The sequence below is a fragment of the Stenella coeruleoalba genome (assembly GCF_951394435.1).
Source record: "Stenella coeruleoalba genome assembly, chromosome: 16".
In the NCBI taxonomy this organism is placed as follows: Eukaryota; Metazoa; Chordata; class Mammalia; order Artiodactyla; family Delphinidae; genus Stenella; species Stenella coeruleoalba.
The window spans coordinates 20,027,548-20,053,685 of NC_137162.1; the positions used below are offsets into that span (position 1 = coordinate 20,027,548).

General features: G+C 46.4%; 1 protein-coding gene across 4 annotated transcripts in view; it reads left to right on the forward strand.

Moving 5' to 3' along the window:
• The window catches only part of XPNPEP1 (X-prolyl aminopeptidase 1), a 54,320-nt gene extending 31,677 nt beyond the window's left edge, over positions 1-22,643 (forward strand). For all 4 annotated transcript variants that reach the window (XM_079899489.1, XM_079899490.1, XM_079899492.1 and 1 more), the window contains 14 exons: positions 503-598; positions 2,738-2,819; positions 4,387-4,597; positions 8,634-8,723; positions 9,335-9,385; positions 10,573-10,631; positions 10,766-10,843; positions 12,747-12,818; positions 14,132-14,192; positions 15,675-15,744; positions 16,609-16,782; positions 17,399-17,475; positions 18,693-18,791; positions 22,024-22,643. In XM_079899489.1, coding sequence (XP_079755615.1) covers positions 503-598; positions 2,738-2,819; positions 4,387-4,597; positions 8,634-8,723; positions 9,335-9,385; positions 10,573-10,631; positions 10,766-10,843; positions 12,747-12,818; positions 14,132-14,192; positions 15,675-15,744; positions 16,609-16,782; positions 17,399-17,475; positions 18,693-18,791; positions 22,024-22,152 — 1,349 coding nt within the window. In that variant the 3' untranslated portion in view covers positions 22,153-22,643. The remainder of the gene's footprint in view (positions 1-502; positions 599-2,737; positions 2,820-4,386; positions 4,598-8,633; positions 8,724-9,334; positions 9,386-10,572; positions 10,632-10,765; positions 10,844-12,746; positions 12,819-14,131; positions 14,193-15,674; positions 15,745-16,608; positions 16,783-17,398; positions 17,476-18,692; positions 18,792-22,023) is intronic.
• Positions 22,644-26,138: the final 3,495 nt, after the last annotated feature.

Genomic DNA, 26,138 nt, shown 5'->3' on the forward strand with positions numbered 1-26,138 from the left:
TGTGGGCTTAGTTGCTCCAAGGCATGTGGCATCCTCCCAGACCAGGGATCGAACCCATGTCCCCTGCATTGGCAGGTGGATTCTTAACCACTGTGCCACCAGGGAAGTCCCACTAATTGCTGGTTTAATTGTCTGTCTTCCCTTCTAGATTTTAAGCCCCATGAGCTCAAGGACTGCATGTAGCTCAGAGCTGTAACCACAGTGACCAGCATGGTACCTGCAGATATCTATGCCTGGGAAGTGTAGATGCTTCATAGACATTTGTTGGATGAACAAATGAATTACTTTTTCTTTGAGGTAGTCGGGGCTCTTGACAGTCAACTAGCTTAGAGTCACTTCTCATGTATGGGGCTTGAATCTGGGCCTCCTGTCTGCTCAGATAACATGCTCCCTGGGATATGGTGCTGGTTAAAAATGTTTGGAATGGGTTCTTTCACTTGGCTTCCGCAGGTCCCTGGGACCAGACCAGGGCTGGAGTCGCAAGTATGTTTGTTTCTTGCAGGCATCTCCTGGAAGGACAAAGTTGTAGATCTTCGGTTGAAAATGGCCGAGAGGAACGTCGTGTGGTTTGTGGTCACTGCCCTGGATGAGATTGCATGTGAGTGCTCTGGTTTCACTGTTGGGGTGTGTTACCCAGTCTCTGCATTGGTTCTCTGGGAATCTGTGTGTTCATGCAATTCAGCTTTCTGAGTGGCCAGGGAATAAGCAAAAGACTGTCACCAGTGGGGTATATGATATGCCGAGTAGGATGGAGAAGTAATTATAGGGAGTCGAGGAGGGGAATGTAGCTTGGTCTGGAGCTGTATTACAGCCAGGGGCTGATGTTAAATCTGTGATGATGTCCCTCTCTGGCCAGTCTACTCAGGACTTCACATCTCTAAGGAGGGACATTTCCAACAAACTTTTGGTGCCTGTCAACATTCGTGTGTCTCTATGGGTATAGAAGTAAGATCACAGGAGATATTTTTTTCTTTATCCTTTTCCTGTATATCCCCAAGTTCTTCACAATGAGGATGTTCTAGAAATATTTCTACTTCAGAAAACTCAGGAACTGAAAGTTCTTCAACAAGCCTTTTGGTACAATAGCAGTTTTTTAATCTTTAGACCTTAAACTATCCCCATGGAATTGTTCAGTGCCTTCTAGAACCTGAAGGAATCTTCTTAATATGTCTGCTATTTTCTGACTGGATTTGACCCAGGGTACCTGAGACAAGGCACTGCCTTATTCTTTGATTTTTCTCACTAGAGAAAGAAAGTTTACTGCACAGTATCCTAGCTCTCTAATTCCCAGTTCCAAACTTTGTCAAGAGTGTCAGTGATTTATATCCCTAATTAACTAAATAACTTTAACGTCGGAGAAAATAACATATAAAGCTAATTTCTCTCCTTTATTATTAAAAAGACACACATTTCCATTGCGGAAAACCTGGAAAGCGCAGAGGAAGTAGAAAGAAGAAAAAAAATCACCTATAATTTCCTTACACACAGAAAATCACAGTTAACATTCTGCACATTTGTAATTTTGTAGCTAGATTTTTTCCAGTGTATCGGGATACTCTAAGCATACATAAGCATAATTTTAAGTGAATATTAAATGTCTCATCATATGGTTGTATCATAATTTACTTAACCATTCCCCTACATACGCCCTTTGATTAATTTCCAATGTTCTCGTGCTTTTGTTAACATCCATCAGAGTCCTGGTGCATCACAATCCATGTCTTAGTTTCTGGTAATTTTCTTCCAACTTCTGGTTGGCTTTAGAGGTGGTGTTATGGATTAGAGGGGGTGTGCATGGCAGGGCTTTGACCATTTTGCCATGTACCTGCCGGAAAGGTTGCACAGGCGTGTGTGAATACACCCCTCTCGCCACACCCTTGCCAGCCCCAGGTGCTGTCATTTAAAAAGAGTGCTAGTTTGGTCTGATAGGTAAAACATGTTGCCTCATTGCTTTACTTTGCGAGGCCATGATGTTAAAATAGAGGCAGTGCTTTTTACGCCAGGGTCTTCTCTGCACTCTGATCCTCAGGAGAGCAAGCATTAGGCAGCTGGAAGTCCTCGGACGGGAGCTGTGCTCTCTGCTGGTCCCTCTAAGTTTCTCCGACACGCAGTGACCTCACTAGACCCCCTGACACTGGCCAAGGCAGGTCCTCCACCCAGCCGTGGTTCCGGGTGGGCCGCAGGCTCGGGTTTCATTCGTGGGCTGGAGCCCTGCTGACTCACTGCTTTTGTTCCTCTGCCGGGAAGCCCCGCCTTCCTGGGGCTCTTGACCCTCGCACAGAGGGCCTCATCTGGCCTCCCTCATGGGTGGGTCTCAGTTTTTCTACTCTAGGTCGTTCCCCTCAGAAGGGAGCGAGTGCTTGGCTCCGTCCCCTGTATTTGGGAGTGCCGGAGCGTTTTTCTGTGGCACGTCAGGCCTGCTAGGCCTGGCAGGTCACCGCCAGGTGGACCATTTCAACTCTTGTCTGGAGGGCATTTGTTGGGTTTTCTGACTAATAACTCTTCCATCCCCTTCTTGGGATGGTGATGCGGTAGCGTAAGAAACAGTTCTGGTGCCATCATTTGGCGGATATGAGCAACTGCAGCTCAGAGGTGGGACCAGGAAGTGAGGCTCCCAGCTGCTCTGAGAGATGCCGCCCAGTCCTTCCCTAGCGAGTGGAAGCTCTTCCCTTGCTCTACAACCTACCCCTTAAACTCTCACTCAGGCAGGTGACAGGAACTTTTTTTTTTTTTTCAGGGCTGTTCAATCTCCGAGGATCAGATGTGGAGCACAATCCAGTATTTTTCTCCTATGCAATCATAGGACTAGAGACCATCATGTGAGTGTTGGCCCCGCACCTGAAAGTCCTTCCCCACGCTCCTCGGAGCCCCAGTCGCCCCCTTCTGGCCCGGGCCCACCAGCCTCGGCCTGACCTGTGCTAGAATGCTGCTTTTCTCCTGCCCTTTCCCTTTCCTGCCTCTCTTCCTTCCCCTTCTTGTCTTCCTTAACAGTAGATAATTATTTATATCCTGCCTCTCTTTTAATCCTGAAAATGATTTGAAATCTCTGAAAGTCTCTGTAGTACTAGGAGATAAAAAAAATAGGTGGTCAAGGACATCAGAACAAAACTGGAGAGAGTGAGGTTAGTTCACAAAATTCCTGCTGCTAAGTCTTGTTCAGGCCATACATTTGATTCCAGGTTTCCTAGCAGCCAATGCCAAGGGGAATGTGGGCTCTGTTATACAATCCTGGGTCCACGATGCAAATAGACCCAGTCATTTTGGAAGGTCAGAAGTGACACAGAAAAACCCCCTGAGCTGTGCCTTGTCAGTTTATCTTTTAAACTGCTGCTTGTGGCCAACCTGCCATTGCTCTTCTTATTTGGATGGCTTTCTGCATTCAGACAACATATTTATTGAGTGCCTGTTATGTGCTGGGGTCTCTGTTAGATGTTGGGGTGAATGAGACAGACAGGGTCCTGGGTTAGAGTTGCAGAGATGAGAGGTTACCTGAGGGCATTTGGGCACATAGTGGGCACTAACTTGTCATTGGAGTGGGTACGGGTGTTATTGGAGGGGCCTGACCTGGTCAGAGGAGGCTCTTGGGGAAAGTAATATTGAGTCAGAGATTAAGGGTACGTGTGGGTTAGCTAGGTGAGTAGGGGGCGAGGAGGAAGAGGAACGGTGATCTAAGCAGGGGAAGCAGCATTTTCAGAGGCTCTGGGCAGGAGAGAGCACAGTATGCGTGGAGGACCCAGAGTGGTCCAGTGTGGTTGGAACCTGGAGTGGGAAGCCGGCAGGTGGGCAGGGCCCCCATAAGCAAGGCCTTGTGAGCCAGGTTCAGGAGCTTGGGGCTTTTGTCCTGAGGATGCTGTGGAGCTACCGAATGAGTTTTTCACACGGAACTACATGGTCAGCCTTGTAAATCATAAAGAATGTTATGACTGGAGTGAAATTACGGGGTGAATTATGATTGCTGCGAAAAATAGGGTGGATAGGGAAGACTGGAGGCAGGGAGACCAGTTAGGAGGCTGTGGTACTGATCCAAGTGAGAGACGGTAGTGACCTGTACCTGGGCAGCGACTGGGCCAGGCTACAGTAAAAGCTGGAGAGGTTTGAGGGGTGTTTAAGCTATAGGTTCAAAGATCTCAATGTAGGAGTGAAGGAGGAGCATCAAGGAGGAGAGTGCCCAGGTCCTGGCTTGGGGAGTGGGGTGGAAGGTGACGGCATACGCAGGGCAGGGAGCGCAGTTTGGGGAGCAGGATTTGGGAAAGGCGTGGAGGAAAGAGGAACTGCTTGGCTTGCATGCCGGGAGGTAGAGCCTGTCGCTTGTGTGTGGGTCTGTGTTCTCGTCCTCTCACTCCTGTGCCCGCCTTGTCTGTCACCTCACCTCTGGCCCCTCTGCAGGCTCTTCATTGATGGCGACCGCACAGATGCCCCCAGTGTGAAGGAGCACCTGCTGCTTGACTTGGGCCTGGAAGCTGAATACAGAATCCAGGTGCTTCCCTACAAGTCCATCCTGAGCGAGCTCAAGACCCTGTGCGCCAGCCTCTCCCCGAGGGAGAAGGTTTGGGTCAGCGACAAGGCCAGCTATGCCGTGAGCGAGGCCATCCCCAAGGTTGGTAGCCCCAGAGACCCACCTAAACCTGCCACTCCAGCTGCCAGGCCCCGTCCAGTCCTGGCATCGTGCGGCTTGTCTTTGAAGCAGAGGTTGTTCAGGCAGATTTCCAGGACTGGCTGTTGGGTCAGAGGTGTCATCTCCCTGGATGAGCCCTTTGGGCTGGAGTGTGAGGCTTTTAGAACCCATTGAGTTCTGTGTTTTCCAAAACGTGACATGAGAGATGATTTTAGGTGGTACACATTCATACTTAGGTTTATTTAAATGTCTCTGTTTTAAAAGCATTTTAACAGTTACAGAGAATGAACTAGTGGTTACCAGTGGGGAGAGGGAAGGGGGGAGGGGCAAGATAGGGATATGGGATTAAGAGGTACAAACTATACTATGTATAACATAAATAAGCTACAAGGATATATTGTATAGCAGAGGGAATATAGCCAGTATTTTATAATAACTTTGAATGGAATTTAACCTTTAAAAATTATGAATCACTATGTTGTATACCTCGCACTTATATAATATTGTATATCAACTATAAAAAAAGTGTTTTAGTGTGTACTAGAAAAAATATGATTAGCATATGAGACCATATATTATAAAAATTGTTTCTTAAGAGAGAGTTGAGTTCAGTAACCTATGTTGATTCAAAGATAGTCTAAAGAAAAGTCTTAGTAAACAAGGGTCCAGGGGGTAGCAGCTAGGGTAAGACCTGTGCAGGTGGTATGAGAGTATCTGAAGTTTGGGAGACACTACCCTACACCCACCTCTCCCACCACATTTCATAGTTAAGGAGACCTGAGGCCCAGGGAGGCTTTGGGAGTTGGGGATTTGTCAAAGGTCAAATGATACTGATAGCCCTGCCCTTGACTGAGCCCCTGCTGGGTGGTGCTAAGCAGCTGACACCTTCCCCCTCATTTTAACTGAGGCCTGGCACAGGAGTTCAAGGTACCTTAGTTGTAGCCTTTTTTTTTTTTTTAACATCTTTATTGGAGTATAATTGCTTTACAATGGTGTGTTAGTTTCTGCTTGATAACAAAGTGAATCAGTTATACATATACATATGTTCCCATATCTCTTCCCTCTTACGTCTCCCTCCCTCCCACCCGCCCTATCCCACCCCTCTAGGTGGTCACAAACCACCTAGCTGACCTCCCTGTGCTATGCGGCTGCTTCCCACTAGCTATCTGTTTTACGTTTGGTAGTATATGTATGTCCATGCCACTCTCTCACTTTGTCACAGCTTACCCTTCCTCCTCCCCGTATCCTCAAGTCCATTCTCTAGTAGGTCTGTGTCTTTATTCCCATCTTACCCCTAGGTTCTTCATTACTTTTTTTTTTTTCTTCGATTCCATATATATGTGTTAGCATACGGTATTTGTTTTTCTCTTTCTGACTTACTTCACACTGTATGACAGACTCTGGGTCCATCCACCTCACTACAAGTAACTCAATTTCATTTCTTTTTACGTCTGAGTAATATTGCATTGTATATATGTGCCACATCTTCTTTATTCATTCATCTGTTGATGGACACTTAGGTTGCTTCCATGTCCTGGCTATTGTAAATAGAGCTGCAATGAACATTTTGGTACATGACTCTTTTTGAATTATGGTTTTCTCAGGGTATATGCCCAGTAGTGGGATTGCTGGGTCGTATGGTAATTTTATTTGTAGTTTTTTAAGGAACCTCCATACTGTTGTCCATAGTGGCTGTATCAATTTACATTCCCACCAACAGTGCAAGAATGTTCCCTTTTCTCCATCATTTCTCTAATGATTAATGATGTTGAGCATTCTTTCGTGTGTTTGTTGGCAATCTGTATATCTTCTTTGGAGAAATGTCTATTTCGGTCTTCTGCCCATTTTTGGATTGGGTTGTTTGTTTGTTATTGAGCTGCATGAGCTGCTTGTAAATTTTGGAGATTAATCCTTTGTCAGTTGTTTCATTTGCAAATATTTTCTCCCATTCTGAGGGTTGTCTTTTGGTCTTGTTTATGGTTTCCTTTGCTGTGCAAAAGCTTTTAAGTTTCATTAGGTCCCATTTGTTTATTTTTATTTCCATTTCTCTAGGAGGTGGGTCAAAAAGGATCTTGCTGTGATTTATGCCATAGAGCGTTCTGCCTGTGTTTTCCTCTAAGAGTTTGATAGTGTCTGGCCTTACATTTGGGTCTTTAATCCATTTTGAGTTTATTTCTGTGTTTGGTGTTAGGGAGTGTTCTAATTTCATACTTCTACATGTACCTGTCCAGTTTTCCCAGCACCACTTATTGAAGAGGCTGTCTTTTCTCCACTGTATATTCTTGCCTCCTTTATCAAAGATAAGGTGACTGGGCTTCCCTGGTGGCGCAGTGGTTGAGAGTCCGCCTGCTGATGCAGGGGACACGGGTTCGTGCCCCGGTCCGGGAGGATCCCACATGCTGCGGAGCGGCTGGGCCCGTGAGCCATGGCTGCTGAGCCTGCGTGTCCGGAGCCTGCGTTCCGCAACAGGAGAGGCCACAACAGTGAGAGGCCCACGTACCGCAAAAAAAAAAAAAAAAAAAAAGATAAGGTGACCATATGTGCATGTGTTTATCTCTGGGCTTTCTATCCTGTTCATTGATCTGTATTTCTGTTTTTGTGCCAGTACCATACTGTCTTGATTACTGTAGCTTTGTATTATAGTCTGAAGTCAGGGAGCCTGATTCCTCCAGCTCCATTTTTCGTTTTCAAGATTGCTTTGGCTATTTGGGGTCTTTTGTATTTTCATACAAATTGTGAAATTTTTTGTTCTAGTTCTGTGAAAAATGCCATTGGTAGTTTGATAGGGATTGCATTGAATCTGTAGATTGCTTTGGGTAGTAGAGTCATTTTCACAATGTTGATTCTTCCAATCCAAGAACATGGTATATCTCTCCATCTATTTGTATCATCTTTAATTTCTTTCATCAGTGTCTTATAATTTTCTGCATACAGGTCGATGACATGATAATATACATAGAGAATCCTAAAGATGCTACCAGAAAACTACTAGAGCTAATCAATGAATTTGGTAAAGTAGCAGCATACAAAATTAATGCACAGAAATCTCTGGCATCCTTATACACTAATGATGAAAAATCTGACAGTGAAATTAAGAAAACACTCCCATTTACCATTGCAACAAAAAGAATAAAATATCTAGGAATAAATCTACCTAAGGAGTTGTAGCCTTTTTGACTGTCCTGCCCTGGGCCTCTCTCCTCCACTTAGCAGTGGGCCATCCTGGGAGGAGCCCAGGCTTGGCCCTCTAGACCTGGCCTGCCATTGCACCCCTGTCACTGTCACACTGCATGACATAGTTACTCAGAGCTTTACCTCCTTGGGGATCATGCCTGCCTTTGTCTCATGACAGGTAGGTATCTCAGAGAGAGAGAGAGCAAGGAGAGTGGAGAGAAGGAAAGCCCTTTGAGAAGCTCTGTGCTAGTGCATGTGCAAGGTGGTGCAAAATCCCTCCCCCCTCCCTGTAACACAGGGCTGGATTCTAACTTGTTTTCAAATTGGGAAGGCTCTTCCCCGGCCCTTTAAGGCCCTTTAAGATCAGACCTTTAACAGTAGCTGATCCCTGAGCAGGAGCCTCCCCTCCCCCCTCATCCATCATGTGCGTCCCTAGACAGTGGGAAAAAGCCTCCTTTGTGCAGCCAGAAAGGGGTTGTTTCGGTCAAGCTTTGATCTGTTAGTGAACTCTGACCATGACCTTGGAGGTTTGAAAAGCAGTATCTCTCTGATGGCTGGCAGCCAGCAGTCTCAAAAAGCTACGGGGTGGGGGATAGACGAGAAATAACTTGTTTTATGCTTTTACTTTATCTTTTTGGATGAGCTCAAGCACCTTTCGCCATGCTCAGAGTCACCAACCAAAAAGGGCAGGTGTTCGGGCCCCAGGGGACAGCTGGGTGGGTCCTGAGTGGGAGCTCTTCCAATGATTTGTCTTAAGTGTGCTGTGCTGGGTGGAGAGGTGATAGCCTTGGTCTTGGGTGAGTGAGCCAGACTCGATTTCCCATATGACTGCCTTTCGCCCCAGGATCATCGCTGCTGTATGCCTTACACCCCCATCTGCATCGCCAAAGCTGTGAAGAATTCTGCTGAATCAGAAGGCATGAGGAGAGCTCACGTGAGTAAAGCAGCCTGTGCAGAAGAGGGGATGCATGGTGGTCAGAAGGCCCAGCTCCCTCACCTGCTGTGTGGCCTTGAGCCTGGCACAAGGTGGGAACTTCTCTGAGCTTTCCAGAGTTAATGAGAGAATGAAATAAAATACTGGATGGGCTAGATCTCTACATAATATAAAACACAAAAGGAGGTTGATGATGTTAGCGTAGGTGATGGTAATGATGAAGGTGAAGCCTCTGAAGAGGCCTAGATTTGTGTTTCAAGGCCAGCAGTGGATCTAGAAAGATTTGGGGCCCAGAGATGGCTTTTGACAGTGGCCTGTCTTTCCTGCTCCAGTAGTACAGGAATGACCCCTCTGAGGGTGCTCCTGTGTGCTCTGAGGTGGGCCCCTTCCTGATTGTGCCTGAACTACTCAACATCAGGGGAGCCCTTTCCCCCATAGTGGAAATCGCTGCACACTTCTTCACAGGAAATGCCTGCATGTAGAGCCCTGATTGCTGATGGTTTGTAGCCCTATAAGTGCAGCCCTCTCAGTATCACATTAGGGCTGGGCTTTGAATCTGCCCATCTGATTTTCAGTAATAACTTTAAAAAATGTCTCTGTTATTTGCACAGATTAAAGATGCTGTTGCCCTCTGTGAACTCTTTAACTGGCTGGAGAAAGAGGTCGGTTCTTAGTCTTTGTTTAACACATGGATATAGATTATTCAGAAATTATCTACATGTGATTCGAACTGTGGCTCTGGTTGACCACGAGGTCTAAGATCTTGATCTAATTTTAGTACTCTCTTTTAATAGTTCTTTGTGGGAATTTGGTGTGTGTGTAAAAATTCTTTAATTATGGACAGTAGTAACAAAGATGAAGAAAGAAATTCCTTAACAGAATGGATCCTTTGTGGTTAAGGAATTGTCTTATAACTAAGTGGAGTTTCATTATAAGAAAAAATGACTCTTACGATATTACAGGCAAGCTGACTGTGTTAAGAGAAAAAAGATCTTTGTGTATGTTTTGAACTTTAAGCCATAAAACTTTTTATATTAAATTGATTCCTGGGCATTAGTTTCTTGCCCTTTCACTCCTTGTAGTTGACAGGAAGGTGATTTCTTTGTGCTCTTATTAAACAATATCATATTTCCTTTAAATATTATATAAACAAGTCTTTTAAAGTAGCTTAAATTGGAAGAAGAAAATATCGCCCTGATTCCCACTGGTGTAGCAGTTTTTTCCTCTTCGGCAATTGTTCATCTGTGTACATTGTTTTTTCAACATAAATCATTTTTACATGTGTCTCACTGTACAGCTATGATTTTGTATTTTATTTTATTTACTTATCATAGTGTGAGCATTTTCCATGTGCTTTGAGGTCTTTAAAAAAATGATTCAAATAGAGACTGTGTTTGGTAGCTAGACTGATTTATTTACCCATTCCTTCTATTTTCAAATGTTTTAGATTGTTTAAAATTTTTTTTGCACTTACCTTGTAATAATATCTTTGCATTTATCTTTTTTATTTATTTAGGATCACTTTCTTAGGATGATATCCTAGGTGGGGATGCTTTTTAATTTTTAAATTTAGGTGTATTAAGTTTTGGGAGTTTTCAGGATATAACACTGAGGGAAATAGTTGAGTGAAAAATTAAATGTATAGAAACGCTTCTACTTTTAGATGGCCTTGGTAAGAGCCTTTGGAAATTCCCTCCTTGTAAAGATGAGACATATGCTGTGTCCTATAGATTGGACAGTTGGGACATGGGGATTGAGGAAAAAGTAAGCTTTTAATGCACCTCCTATAATATGTAGGAGACGGATGAATTTATCACACCCCAGTGGTTTATAAGCAACTTCCTTATAGGTGCCCAAAGGTGGCGTGACGGAGATCTCAGCTGCTGACAAAGCTGAGGAATTCCGCAGGTAAGGATCACTTTGGGGGCCCATGAACCTTGTGCTCATTTCCTTGGCAAGTTAAATGAAGCCGGGAGGGCCCTGATTCTTGGCACAGTAAAAACCTTTAAGCCACTCTGCTCTTGTGTATCTTTCTGTTCCAGGCAGCAGGCTGACTTTGTGGACCTGAGCTTCCCAACAATTTCCAGTACGGGACCCAACGGCGCCATCATTCACTACGCGTAAGGCATGCGGAGGAGCACGCTGCCCGGCTTTGCTGCTGCTTCTGCACAGGAGCCTGAGCAGGGGAGAGACATTATTCTACCAGAGGCCCTGGCGCCCACCTCCGTGTGTCTGTTCAGATTGTTCTTATATGGGAAATAGGACCTTGGAGGTCTTATTTTCTCTTCTTTGCTCTAAATCTCCGAGCCTATGCCTGTTGGGAGCCAACTCTTAGGCCCAGAGGTTTCGCATTGACATTCTCGCGATGTCAAATGGGTTGTCCCTCTTTCCTTTGAGGCTGCAGTATCTGTATTCATAATCCCTGAATCTTAGTAGTTAGAATTTTTAGTGTTTTTCTTTTCTGACAGTGGCAGCCTTCTTGATGCACTAGTCCAAACGTCCTGTGAGCTCCATCACCTCCATACCAAAAAAGCTTATCACTAGGTTGTGGAGCACCCTGCTACGGTTGAAGAGATAATCTGTAACCTCTCTTTCCTCCCCACCCTATGGGGATTTGTACCACATGACCTACAAGAGCCCATGGACCCACAGAGCCATGCATCCCTGCACTGTGAGACAAAGGGGGCGCTGATGTATTTTAGAACTGCTAGACCTGCCTGTAGAGGTGGTGGGAAGTGGGGCTCCAGCTTCAGCTTCACCTGGCTTACACGGTTCTGCCTCGTGCGGGCATCTTGAGTCCTTTGCTCCCCACCCGTGATGTGCATAGTGAAGGAACACTTGGCTGTCTCACTGTGCTGCAGTGCTGTACGTGGGCACAAATTCCTGCCCCCCCGCCTTTTTAATCACTTTCAGAGTTTTTAGTCTTGGGACAAATTTTGAAGCTGTTGTGTGGGAGACAGTCACAGATATGTGACTGTACAGTTCTCTCACATTAATGCCTCTGTCCAACATTAAAATAGCAAAAGGACTTTAGTTTTATCTTATATTTAATGCAGGTGATGAATTTCCTGGCTGGATACTACTCTAGAATTTTGCATATAATTAACACAATAAATAATTTCAGACCAAGGGGGGAGAATTTTGCTTCTCCTTTGGTGTCTCTTCGTTGTGACTGTTGGAAGCCCGTTGACAGAGAGGGTGCTGAAACTGGGCCCATGTCTGGTTGTCTGTTCTGCCAGTTGGGCTCGAGTGCCCACTTTCACCCTTATTGCCTGGAAGTGAAGGAGAACCTCTCTCGGCTGCAGGGCGGAGACTTGGAATGCTCGCGTCCCTTTTAGCTTTTCCCAGTGCAGCATATTGTCTGGAAAAAGGCATGGAGAAATCAGATCACTTTAAAAAATACCAGATGTTCATTTGAAAAAAGAGCTCTAGCATAAGAGCATCATGGTCCATTCCTTTCCCCAGCAAAAATCCTGTTAGGTTTTCTCCCAGACTGAGACACTGACCTTCTGCCTGTCTGGTGGTCTAGGAAGCAAGTGGGGAGGCACCTGGTGGGATTAGGACTGAGGGAGGGAAGTGGAGGCTGAGGCAGGGGCCTGGACCGCCCCACCCCCCCCCCCCCCCCCCGCAAAAAAAAAAAAAAGACAAATGACTGCGGCTGCTCTCCTCCCACTTCCCAGCTTGGTCCTATTGCTTCTGTTGATTATTATTTTCTGTAGCTTTTACAATTATCTGATGAACACTTGTTTTCTTCCCAGTCACAAATGGAGGAAGATACAAAGAAATATGTTATTTCCTTCTCCTGAGCTCTTTATCTGTTGGGGAGATAGGTTGACTGTGTCTTTGAATAGTAGAAGGTTAATATTAGTTGAAATAATTAACCTATTGGGTAACTTTAGTGTGATATAATTTAAGGCTTACATAAATCGTTCGCACAGTACAAAGAACTCTTGTATTCCTTCCTCCCAGATTCAGGAAGCATTTACATTTGTGGAATAATTAATTTCTAATTAACTTTCTTAGGCCGGTCCCTGAGACGAATAGGACCTTGTCTCTGGATGAGGTGTACCTCATTGACTCGGGTGCTCAATACAAGTAAGTGAATCGGGGCTGCGTAGAGCTTGACTCCACTGAATCAAGGCAGATGAGTAGGTGGACAAGCCAGGCTCCAGCCGAGAGTGCTCAGCTGGTCATCTCATTCTGCGCCAGCCACTGATGGAATTGTTTCCATGTCTTGTCCTTTTTTTCACCCCTTGTTGAAATAGCCCAGTTGTGATCCTGTTCCCACAAAAGACTGTTTGATAGAAATGTTTAGTCCTTGGCTGGAAGCTGTTAAACACTAAATAAATAACTGAAAGTAAGCTTTCAGAACCATTGGGAAGTCTTCTGCTCCAGCCCATACATCACCTGGCAGCTCCCCAGACTTTTAGTGGCCCCAGGGCCTTGTGAAGTGATGGCATAATTTTGAATGCATGAATGAGAAACGAGGGCTGTCCCTGAATTTCTGAATTTCCTTCTTCATGCCTTGCTGCTTTCACAGTCATCATCTAGAATAGTTTCTCAGAGAAACCAAGATTTGGTTGGGTCTTGATGTGGAACCCACGAGGAGGAGAGGAATAGGTGTTGTCTGCATTGAGAGCACACGAGCAAGGCCTTTTACTACTCCTTTCTCCACTTAAGTTGGGACTTTGGCTGGTGGAGATGGAAGCCACAACCTAGCCTTGGGACGTGTGGGTTGGAGTTAATAAAAGCCTAGAGCTAAGGGTATTTGGATTTCTTGGGTAATGGTGTAACTTTGGTTCACTTCTAAATTTTAGCAGTATTCTAGAAGTTACTCTAACACCATTCCTGTTAGCAGTCGCTTCCCACTCTCCCCTACCCAGGGAACCACTAGTGTACTTTCTGTCTGTATGGAGTTGCCTATTCTGGACATTTCATATACATGGGATTATATGGCCTCAGTGGCTGACTTCCGTCACTTAGTGTAATGTCTTCCAGGTTCATCCAGGTTATAGTGTGTATCAGTACTTCATTCCTTTTTATTGCTGAATAATATTTGTATGTGTATACTACATTTTGTTTACTCATCAGTTGATGGACATTTAGGTTGTTTCTACGTTTTGGGTATTATGAGTGATGCTGCTATGAACATTCATGTATAAGTTTTTGTGTGGACATATGTTTTCGGTTCTCTTGGGGGTTTACCTAGGAGTGGAATTGCTGGGTCCTAGGGTAACTCCGTGTTTAACCTTTTAAGGAACTGTAAACTGCTTTCCAGAGTGGCTGTACTATTTTATATGTCCACCAGCAGTGCATGAGGGTTCCAATTTCTCCACATCCTCATCTGTCTCACATTTGAGCAAAAGCTTATTCTGAGTGAAAACTAATTTGTCCTTCCTTTTGGAAAGGGATGGAACCACAGATGTGACTCGTACCATGCATTTTGGAACCCCTACAGCCTATGAGAAGGTAAGAGAAAACTCGAGAGGCCCTCTCTGCTCTTTGACAGTTCTCTCTTGTTTAAAGGATTGTATACATAAGTAAAAATTATATGTGGGGCAATAAAATAGCTCATGACTGTGGAATCAGGCTATCTGCTTTATGACATCCATTTAATTATTGGAGAGATTTTAAAAGCATTCTGTCTGCTAAGGTCAGAGTGGCTCAGATTCAAGTTTTAATAGCTTTGGCCTTCTCTTCAGTCAGGAAGTTTCTTTGGGGAAGGGAGTGGGGTAGTGAAAATATGCCTTTTTACGAACAGTGGCTAGATTTCATTCTGAAAGCTACCTCCGTTCTTTTTTCAAGTTCAGCATTCCTATTTGTAGGCTCAACTCGCTAGGAACCCTCTGAAATGACATGCACTGCTCAGTTTCTGGTCTGTCTGGCATGGAAAAGAGGAAACAGCTGTAAGGTAGAGAGATGTGTACCATGAGTCTGGAGACCGGGCTTCAGATCTTCTCTGCTGTTTACAGACTCCATGACCTTGAACTCAACACTTAGACCATCCATAAAAGCGGTGAGAAGAGTACTCACCTCCAAGGCTGGCTGTGAAGGTTCTGTGAGCCCAGCAGGTTGATAGTCACTGCTTGGCAAATACTGGTTGAATCTCTGAGTGTATCTCTTTTTCCAGGGAGCTCCTTCAGGAAGCTTGTCCAGGGAAGAGGGCTTTATTGGATAGAGCAGGGCACATTTCCCAGAGTTGGTCCCTTGTGTCATTCATTTGCAGGCACCAGCAGATGAAGAAGGGTGTGACCTTGGGTCCAGATACCTACCTTTGGTGTGACTCTTCTTGTACTGTGTTCAATCCAGACCAGATTGAACAGTGTGGGGTTTAGTCCTGACTCTGCACCTTACTGGCAAGCCACTACCCTTCCAAACAGCACTTTTCTTGTCCAGGCAGTAGGGACTAAACCCTGAGTATAGATGGTGGTGAGGTGCACAGAGGTTGAAGCAGGACTGCCTGGCTCCAAGGCCACATGCTGCCACTTATGAACTGCGTGACCTGGCATTCATCTATGAAGTGGGGATGGCAAGAGTGCCTCCAATAAGAAGTGTGGGATTAAACGCACAGTGCTGTGCGCATCATGCCTGGCAGAGGAGTAGCTCAGTAAGCGTTAGCTAGTGTCATCAGTACTTTTTAGTACTTTTCCCCAGTCTTTCTGAGGCTCAGATGGCCGAGAGTATGGCAGAATGTTCATTACTAGGGAAAGACTTGTGGGGTCATCTCCCAGTCAGTTCTCTTTTATTAAATGGAATTTCAAGATTTTCTGGAAAATTGGTACCAAGGCCAAGGTTTTTCTCCACCACCAGATTTTTTCCCTTTTTCCTCTGATTTTCTCTGTGGGATTGCTACAAAACCTTCAGAGGCAAGGTTTTCAGAGCTACCCGAAAACGACAGGATTAAAACGTCTGTGCCAGTCCTGAACACGCCCTCTGGGTTTTCTTTGGCAGGAATGCTTCACGTGTGTCCTCAAGGGCCACATAGCTGTGAGTGCAGCTGTTTTCCCGACTGGAACCAAAGGTAGGTGATTCCTTCAATCATATGGCAGGCATCAGACGTGTCTAAGTTTGGGTGGAAGAACGTGTCCTTCCCTTGCCGTACCAGCCCCCAGCCTACTTCAGGCCCATCCTGGGCAAATGGGGGTGCTGCATGGACTGAGCTGAGAGGACCTCCAGGGAGCCAGGCTTCGGACTGGGCCCAGGGTCAGGTGTGAACCTCCCTCCTGACCAATTATGGTGTCGGGTGACCCATGTGGGTGGCTCCCAGGAGAGGGCAGCAGGGCATGACGGCCTCAGGGCCCCAGTGGAAGTTGGCGCAGCCTCCTGTCTGCCCTTCAGTGCTGGGCCAGTGCCTCCTTTCAGGACCCTCATTGGGATTTACTTTACTGAGAACCTGACTTGAGACATATACCTTTTTGCATGAGGATGGGTGGGTGGGCCATTGCACGGGGAGTTGACAAGACCTGGGCCTTGAGTCTGCTTAGGCTGGGCCGGCACTCATCTCCCTGGGCACCACTTTCCTCACGCTTGCAGTCTGGTTAGAATCTCATCTTGTAATTCTGAAACTGTAGGGTCCCAGCACTGGGAAGGGAACGTCCATGTCATCTACTGCAGCCCTTACCTGCTACAGGCGACCATTCCTCACCAGCATCCTCCAGCTTCAGACTGAGCTCTGACTGGTGGGGGAGCTGCCCTCCTCAGGAGCTCTGACTGTGAGAAAGTTCTTCTTTGTGTTGGGCTGAAACCTGAATCCTCCAGTAACTTTTACCCGCTGGTTTCTGTTTCACCTTCTGGAGCCAAACATAACAAATGTAATCTCCAAAGTGCTTTGCAAGTTGAAAAGTACTGTACAGAATCACCGAGTGCTTCCTACTGTGTCTTTCAGGCCACCTTCTTGACTCCTTCGCCCGCTCAGCTTTATGGGATTCTGGCCTGGATTACCTGCACGGGACGGGACACGGTGTTGGGTCTTTTCTGAATGTTCACGAGGGTCCTTGTGGCATCAGTTATAAAACATTCTCTGATGAGCCCTTGGAGGCCGGCATGATTGTCACTGATGGTAGGTGTCCCTTACCTAGAGGGTGTGCATGGGTCCTCTGGCCTTTCTGAAAGCTCTTTGTCGTTTCTTATATTTTCATTATTATAAAGTAAATTGGAAATAATTTCCCCCTCCTGAATTAAACAACAACAAACAACAACCTTTTTTGATTATAAAAGTGATAAATATTCATTGTAGAAGAAGTGAGACTATGGAACAGTATAAAGAAGAAAATGATAATCATTTGTAATCCAGACACCCAGGGGAAACATGGCTTAATAATTTGCTACGTTAGCTTCTTGTCTTTTCCCATGTCGTTACCACATCTTTGTGAATGTATTTTACTGCCTGCATCATTGTGTCTTATGGATATGCCCCATCATTTATTTGGCGGATCCTCTCTTATTGTACTCCCTACCCTGCAGCCAGTTCTCAGGAACTTCTGAGCCTTTCTCTGTCTGGACCTCAAGTGCCTATTAAAAGTGCCCTGCGGGAGGAGGCTCTCTGGGCTCTTACACCCAGATTGAGTGGCCCTTCATCTGTTTCTTGGGAAGCGCTGTCGTCCCAGGAGTGCAGGCTTCTCTGTGCTTATCTTCGTGGTGGGCTGTTTCTCATTTTGGGGTTTGGTTTGTTTTAGAGCCAGGGTATTATGAAGACGGGGCTTTCGGAATTCGCATTGAGAATGTTGTCCTGGTGGTGCCTGTGAAGACCAAGGTGAGTAATTAGGATTTTGTTTTTTAAATTCCCTTATTCCTTAATGGGGGAGGATGAGGACTTTTGTCCTTGGAACCAAGAGCATGTCATTCTGGGGCCAGAATGGAGCCTCCTTCCCCTGATAGTGGTGCCTCTCCTGGAATTCATTCTCCTCTGCAGAGCCAGAAGGAGGATCCTTAGTGAACTGGGACCCTGAACTGGACCTCGTGGAGCCCCAGGCAGCCCCCTGCTGCTGTTAGTTGGGGCTCCGAGCTTACTGGAGGCAGCAGCTTGTCGTCAAGCCGCCTCTGCTGTGGGGGAGGGGTGCTCGCTTAAAGGCCCCTTCCAGACACTGAAGCAGAATCTCCAGGGCTGGGGCCCGGGAACTATTTTCAACAAATGCCCGAGATGATTTTTATCAGGTAAAGCTGAGGAGGCCCGAGTTACCCCCTGGGTCGGGCCCCACAGGTGTGGTGCCCTCTGGAAGACAGGTGTGTCACCCTCTCCCCATCACGTTACCAAGAGCTCGCAGGCTTTAGGTGCTGGGCTTGACCTAGAAGACCTGTTTGCTTCTCCTCCATGGGTGATTTTGGAAATGGAACCGTTGGGGGGAGGTGGCTTCCTAAGTCTTCAGGGAAGCGACTGCAGGAGTCTGCTCTCTGCTTGCACACTCATGTCACTCTTCTTGAGAGTGGCCTCTCCCCTCGCTCCCACAGGCCCCGCCAGGAACAGAGACCCAGCGTGCCCTGTGTACCCTGGCCATTCCATGCCACGTGCACCGGACAGACCTGTTACCTGTCACCTGATGGGCCTGGCTGGGTCAAGGCAGGCTGCACGGTTGATGTCAAAAAAAAAGGGATCTGCTGGGGAACTCATGCCTTAGCAGAGGCTCGAGAACCAAAACCAGAGCTCCCCCTGCTTCCAGACACCCCCTGTGCCTCTCCTCCATCACAGCAGGCAGGAGCCTTGTGGACCTGCTGCCGGGAGCCCCTCAGCACTCTTGGGCTTTTCCTGGTGGCACAGGCTGTGGTTTGCACAGTGGAGCAGCTCTTGGAAAGTGGCATCCGCTGTGTCCATCGTGTCTCCCGTGTCTGTTAAAAATGGTGACCAGCTAACCACGTCTCGATTCCTAGTTACACCTGGCTCTGAGGGACGGTCCTGTCGGGTGGGAGTGACCTCGTGGCGGGTCATTGTGGTAAAGAGGAGTAAAAGCTTCTGTTTTCTTCCTTCTCCCACAGTATAACTTCAGTAACCGGGGAAGCCTGACCTTTGACCCTCTAACTTTGGTTCCGATACAGACCAAAATGATAGATGTGGATTCTCTTACAGACAAAGAGGTAACAAGGAAGCCTTGGGGGAGGGCAGAAGCGTGTGGGGTGGAGAGCTGCCCTACGTTCTCTCCTCCGCTGTCACTTTTAAGTTAGCGCCTAGGCCAGCTGAGTTGGAAAATCCTAGGTCTCCTGAGGACTGGAGGTGCTTTTCCTGTATTTTTGGGTCTCGAGGTAGATACAGCCCTGCTCTCCTCACTGTTGGGGATGGTAGGGCTTCATAGGTGGGAATGAATAGTGTGCTGTTGTTTTCCAGGAGGGCCAGAGCCATAGCTGCCCTGAGGCGTGTTTAGCAAACATGGGCATGTGTCTTCCCTGCATTTTTGTGGGTGGGTGGGGCATTGCACACGCCAGATTGTTTTCTTGTGTTGCGTGAAACTAAGGAACTGAGAAGCAAACGCTATTACCATATGCCGAGTTTTGTCACAGGCAGGGAGAGAGGTTGTTGCTCTGGGCTCTGAAACCCGTCACAGAGCAGACGCACAGCAGCGCTCACGTGTCAGGCTCAGAGGGTGACAGGTCTTGGAAGCCCTGCAAATCCCAGCACGGGTCCCCAGGCTCATGAGGCCAGGTGAGGCGGCAGGCCCAGGAACCTGGAGTAAGGCTTGAGGGATGGGGCAGGTGATCAGGGTCAGAGCAGGGACAAGGGTCAAAACAGGGTGGAAACAACACCACCCTGTCTGTCTGCTGTGAAGTGGTCAGGCCCAAGCCAGGAAGCCAGGAAGCCAGAAGCCAGAAGGACAGGAATTCCAGAGCAAGGCAGGCAGGCAGCAGTGCAGCAGAAGGCAAAGGCAGGCGCGTGGTGCAGCACTCGAGGGATGAGAAGTTCTTGTTACCAGAGGCAGCCACTGGCCTCACCCCAGGGGCTTCTGAGAAACGTACCCTCAATGGAGCCTGCGTGGGCCCTGTGCTTGGCACTAGAGGAAAGCGCCTCTGAGGGCTGAGGAGCTCCCTTCTGCAGGGCCGTGGAACGGGCTCCTCCCAGCCAGACGCTCCCCTCTGCCCCATCCAGCTCACAGATGGGTGACAGAGGAAGGTCATCCACTTGCTGCTTCGATTGCCTCTGTGCTTGGGCACCTCATCTTGACCGCCAGTGCCTCGATTCAGCCAAACGTTCCCGCTCACAGCACCCAAACGAGCCCTGCTGATGCTGGTTTATTCAGGCTGTAGATGGATACACAACAGGCAGCAGCCTGTCAGCAGCACAGTGTCAGGTGTGTCTTTTCAGCGGGAAGAGTCTCTCCTGCGGCCCTGGGCCTCTTCTCCGGTCCCACAGGGCTGGCTTAGGTGAGAGGGGATGACAGCACAGAAGTGAGCACGGCAGCCACCCTGCTTACAGCCCTCTGCCCAAGGAGCCAGTCTCTTCTTGTGGCCCTCGAGCACAGCTTCCAGGGTCTTAGCAAGGGACCCTCTACTAAGAAGTCACTTTACCCTCTTGGAAGCCCAAGGCTGTGGCATCTGCCAAGTGATTCCAGGTCACATAGGCCTTGCTGTCCGCGTGAAGTGTACCAGTCAGGACACATTTCTTCCGCGTGACCTTCCACTTTATCCAGGGAAATAGTGCCTGAGGAAGGTTAAGCGAGGCCATTTTTCCTTGGGGGAGAGTCTTTTTAACCTGTGACTCCCCCGTGACATTGGACAGAGACCAGTGCTGTCTGCCTGGTCCAGTGTTCATTACTGTACCTTACATGCCCCAATCACTGAACTATTCTTTTAGCCAGTTAGTTTTTATAAGACAGATAATATCTTCTTACCTTGGAATCATTAGCAAGTTTCCACAAATTACAAGTAGAGGACAGTATTTAATATTCCAAGCAGAGTGTATTTATTACCTCTTTTAGCAAAAGTGTTCATTTCCCATATACCACTCAGTAAATCTGGGGCTTCATTCTGTCTTAAGGCATCGTAATACCCCACAGCAAGATGCTGTCCATTGGGCTTTTAAAGTACCAGTCATTGCCCTTTACCGTCTCCCAGTCTTAGTAGAAACTTGAGGGAGTTTTGGGGTTAGTGCTGCATTCCCATCGATTTGTCACCAGGTGGCAGCAGAGGACTTTGGTTGGACATGAATGTGTGTGCTGTAGGCTGCCAAGGCTTTTGTGACGTTGCTCCAGCCCGCTGCGGTGGCGGGTGCCCCAGCTTGCCCCAACCAAAAGGGTCTTGGGAGTGTCTCTGTGGCCCCAGGCTTGCTCCTGTCTGTACTGTTGAGCTGCTTTGGACGGCAGGCTGCCTTACAGCCCTGCCTGGCCTTGCTGCTGATATGCAGCCGTTTGCTTGTGTTTGATATCCGACCCCTCTTCCCCACCTCTTATCCGTGGGCCTAGGAGCACCAGTTGGGTCAAAGTCATCGGCGACACCAACCCGTCTGTCTGATGTGATGTGGTCAGGCCCCCTTCGGGGCAGTGGGGAGCATGGGTTGTCGTCGTCTTGGCAGAACGGGCTTCCCTCCAGCCCTCATCCTCCCTCACTCCTCACCCAGAGGAGATTGGCAGAACCCTTGTCATCAGGTTCAGCGCATCAGTACCCCCCGCCCCGTCCCAACAGACAGACAGACAGACACACACACACACACCCCAAGTCCGGTCAGGTTCCATACTTTACCTCTTTTCTATCTCCTGGTGTGGTGGCTCCATTCATTTGAGGCTCTGAAGGTCAAGCTTACTCCCAGCCTCACCCTGCAGCAGCGCAGGCCTTGACCTCCAAAGGCTTTGGGCGCATCCAGACGGCCACACTCACAAGACCCTCACCGGCTTGACTGATCCTAGTTTATTCAGCTTTGTAGGCGGACACGGGATAGGAAACTCAGCGCGTTGGCAGGACAGCCTCAGGTGTGTCTTCACAGCAGCTGAGGCAACCAGGGTGGGTGCAGGAGCTGTGAGAGCCCTGCCCCCACTCTCTCGTCATGGCTTCCAGGGGTGTTGTCGAGGGGGACACCCGGTTACAGGTTACTCTGCATCCAGAGCCACGGCTTACCGTCAGGCATTCGTGGTTCCCTCACCGTCACTCCAGTCCACATGCAGGTGGTTCCAGGAGCATTTTCACCACCGGCCATGTGGCCTCGTCCCATCTGTTTCCAGGGAGGTAGAACACAAGGAGGTCGCTTGTCCATGAGCAGGGAGAAAGGGTTTTGTGCTCCTTTACTCATCCTGTGATCTCAGCACATGGTGCCTCACTGCTCGCTGCGCAGCCTTTGGTGAAGGTGTGATGGTGAGACCACATCTGTATTCCTTCCCTCTTGCAGTGCGACTGGCTCAACAACTACCACCTGACCTGCAGGGACGTGATCGGGAAGGAACTGCAAAAACAGGGCCGCCAGGAAGCCCTCGAGTGGCTCATCAGAGAGACGCAGCCCATCTCCAAACAGCATTAATACCTGTTTGTTTTTGTTTTTTTAAACGCTCTGGGGAAAGGAAGAAGCCTGGCCCACCCCTGACATCTTTTCCCTTTCTCTCCTTCTTCCTTACCTTCCCGTTTTACTTTTAGACTCTGAGAAGAACTGAAAATCTTCTTATCCTCTTTGATATTTTCTTGCAAACACTCTATCTTTTATGAATTTTTTTAAAATTGTTGAGAATGAGCCAAGAATAAATTGCTGTCCCAGAAGGAGGATCGCCACAAAGCCAAAAGCCTGATCCGGGGGATGCCCCGAGCAGCTGCAGGGAGTCCTCTGGCCAGTGATGGTGAAGCAGTGAGTGCTCTGCGACAGTCACGTTCCAGGTGCTAGTCCCTTGTTCATGATCCCCTTCATGCGCACGAGACTGTATTTATGACCAGTGAATAAAATGTCAGAACGTGCTTCATCTCCGCCGTCTCTCTTCTTCCGGCACCATCCACCCTGTGTGTGGGGTGGGCGCACGTCCAGGGCACGTTTTCTAGGTGGAAGGACCCCTTTGAGGAGAGATTCCCTGGCCTCCCTGCATATTTTCTGACTTACTTTCAAGCCTCTTAAGTCTTTTCTCTAGAAAACCTAATATTTTGTTGAGTATTCTAAGTTTTTCTTTCCAGATTTTAAAATACGTCATTGATATTAAAAAACAACAACAAAAAATCATGTCGAAAGTGGCAGTCTACTGTGGTCTACCCTACAGTGGACAGTGCAGGCGTCTCATTGTCTCACGACTTATAGACAGTGGTCTTTGGCAGGTGCCTGCTACTCCCTATCTGGCTTTCTCTGGACTTGCGCACGAGGGGCAGCCTGAAGGGCCGGCAGAGCTAACGCCCCTGAGGCCTCAGACCATGATGGTTGGGCATGGGAAAACGGACTCCTCTTCCCTTGGCTGGGATGTCTGAGGCGTGGTCTACACTGCCTCCTGGGGTTTCTCAGTGGGACTGAGCCCTCCTTGCCCACTGTGGGAACTTGTTCAATAACACACCCTTTATTTTCTTCCTTCCCTTCTGCGTCTGACTTTCCCTTTCTCCCACCAGTGTTTCCTGGAGCCGTCTCCCATTAAACCACTTACATGCAAATCCTTGTCTTTGGGTCTGCTGCTTTAGGAACCCAAGTCATACCCCATAGGTATAACCACTATTTGCTATGTATTTTTGCCAATTTCTTTCTTTGTATTTAGCATTCATTAATATATAGAAAAAGTATGTGTGCATGGATAAAAGAATATTTATGCACACATACACATCATATGCACAGACATTGGGCCATTCTGTACATATGCAATTTCCTTTTTTTTTTTTTTTTTTTTGCCGTATGCGGGGTACGCGGGCCTCTCACTGTTGTGGCCTCTCTCCCATTGCGGAGCACAGGCTCCGGACACGCAGGCTCAGCGGCCATGGCTCACGGGCCCAGCCGCTCCGCGGCATGTGGGATCTTCCCATACCGGGGCACGAAGCCGTGCCCCCTGCATCGGCAGGCGGACTCTCAATCACTGCGCCACCAGGGAAGCCCTATTGATTGATTTTTAAATGTTAACCCAAACTTGCATTCCTGTGACACCTCCCACTTGGTCATAATTTTTTGGCTTTTTAAATATATTGCTGGATTCACTTTCTTAATTTTTAAAAAATAATTCTAAAACATCCATGTTCACAAGGGATGTCAGCCTGTAGTTGTCTTTTCTTATAATATCTTTGTCATACACTGATTTTTGTATGTTTATCATTTTTTTTAAATGTAAGCAAAGTTATAACTTTTCCTACAGACACTTCTTTTTATTTCATTATTTAAATTGAGGTATAGTTGAGATACAATATTATATAAGTTTCAGGTATACAACATAGTGATTCACAATTTTTAAAGGTTGTATTCCATTTATAGTTATTATAAAATATTGGCTATGTTCCCTGTGCTGTACATGGATATATTGCAGACGCTTCTTTAATTGCATCACATGTATTTTGATATGCTGTTTTAATTTTCATGAATTCAACATTTTTTCTCATTTCTTTTGTGATTTCTTCTTTGACACGTAGGCTATTTAGAAATATGTTAATTTTTAAATGTTTGGAGATCTTTAAGACATCATTTTGTTACTAATATCTAATTTAGTTGTATTTTGGTCAGAGAACATACTTTCTTTGATTTCAGTTTTTAAAAACGTATTGATTCTTGTTTCATTGCTTAGCATCTGGTCTGTTATGGCGAGTGTTAGATGTGAAATTGAAAACAATGTGCATTCAGCAGTTTGGGGTAGAATGTTCTATAGATATCCATTAGGTCAAGTTGGCTATAGAACAAAAGATAGGATGTTATAGCTGTTCTATGGCCAGGAGCAAAATCCCCTTCATTACATTTGAATGTACATCCTACAATTAAACCAGATTGAAACAGGTTCCCAAATCCATCTTGAATCAAATGTAACACTAATCCATATTTAGAGATTGTTCCTGATCCACTGCTTTCAGCTGGTTCCTTTCTAAAAAGCTATCAACAATCTAGGAATAAACCTACCTAAGGAGACAAAAGACATGTATGCAGAAAATTATAACACACTGATGAAAGAAATTAAAGATGATACAAATGGATGGAGAGATATACCATGTTCTTGGATTGGAAGAATCAACATTGTGAAAATGACTCTACTACCCAAAGCAATCTACAGATTCAATGCAATCCCTATCAAACTACCACTGGCATTTTTCACAGAACTAGAACAAAATATTTCACAATTTGTATGGAAACACAAAAGACCCCGAATAGCCAAAGCAATCTTGAGAACGAAAAACAGAGCTGGAGGAATCAGGCTCCCTGACTTCAGACCATACTACAAAGCTACAGTATTCAAGACAGTATGGTACTGGCACAAAAACAGAAAGATAGGTCAATGGAACAGGATAGAAAGCCCAGAGATAATCCCACGCACATATGGTCACCTTATCTTTGATAAAGGAGGAAGGAATGTAGAGTGGAGAAAGGACAGCCTCTTCAATAAGTGGTGCTGGGAATACTGGACAGATACATGTAAAAGTATGAGATTAGATCACTCCCTAACACCACACACAAAAATAAGCTCAAAATGGATTAAAGACCTAAATGTAAGGGCAGAAACTATCAAACTCTTAGAGGAAAACATAGCCAGAACACTCTATGACATAAATCACAGCAAGGTCATTTTTGACTCCCCTCCTAGAGAAATGGAAATAAAAACAAAAATAAGCAAATGGGACCTAATGAAACTTCAAAGCTTTTTCACAGCAAAGGAAACCATAAACAAGACCAAAAGACAACCCTGAGAATGGGAGAAAATATTTGCAAATGAAACAACTGACAAAGGATTAATTTCCAAAAATTACAAACCACTCATGCAGGTCAATAACAAAAAAACAAACAACCCAATCCAGAAATGGGCAGAAGACCTAAATAGACATTTCACCAAAGAACATATACAGACTGCCAACAAACATATGAAAGAATGCTCAACATCATTAATCATTAGGGAAATGCAAATCAAAACTACAATGAGATATCATCTCACACCCGTCAGAATGGCCATCATCAAAAAATCTAGAAACGATAAATGCTGGAGAGGGTGTGGAGTTAAAGGAACACTCCTGCACTGCTGGTGGGAATGTGAAATGGTACAACCACTATGGAGAACAGTATAAAGGTTCCTTAAAAAACTACAAATAGAACTACCATATGACTCAGCAATCCCACTACTGGGCATATACCCTGAGAAAACCATAATTCAAAAAGAGTCATGTACCAAAATGTTCATTGCAGCTCTATTTACAGTAGTCCGGAGATGGAAACAACCTAAGTGCCGATCATCAGATGAATGGATAAAGAAGATGTGTCACATATATACAACGGAATATTACTCAGCCATAAAAAGAAACGAAATTGAGCTATTTGTAATGAGGTGGATAGACCTAGAATCTGTCATACAGAGTGAAGTAAGTCAG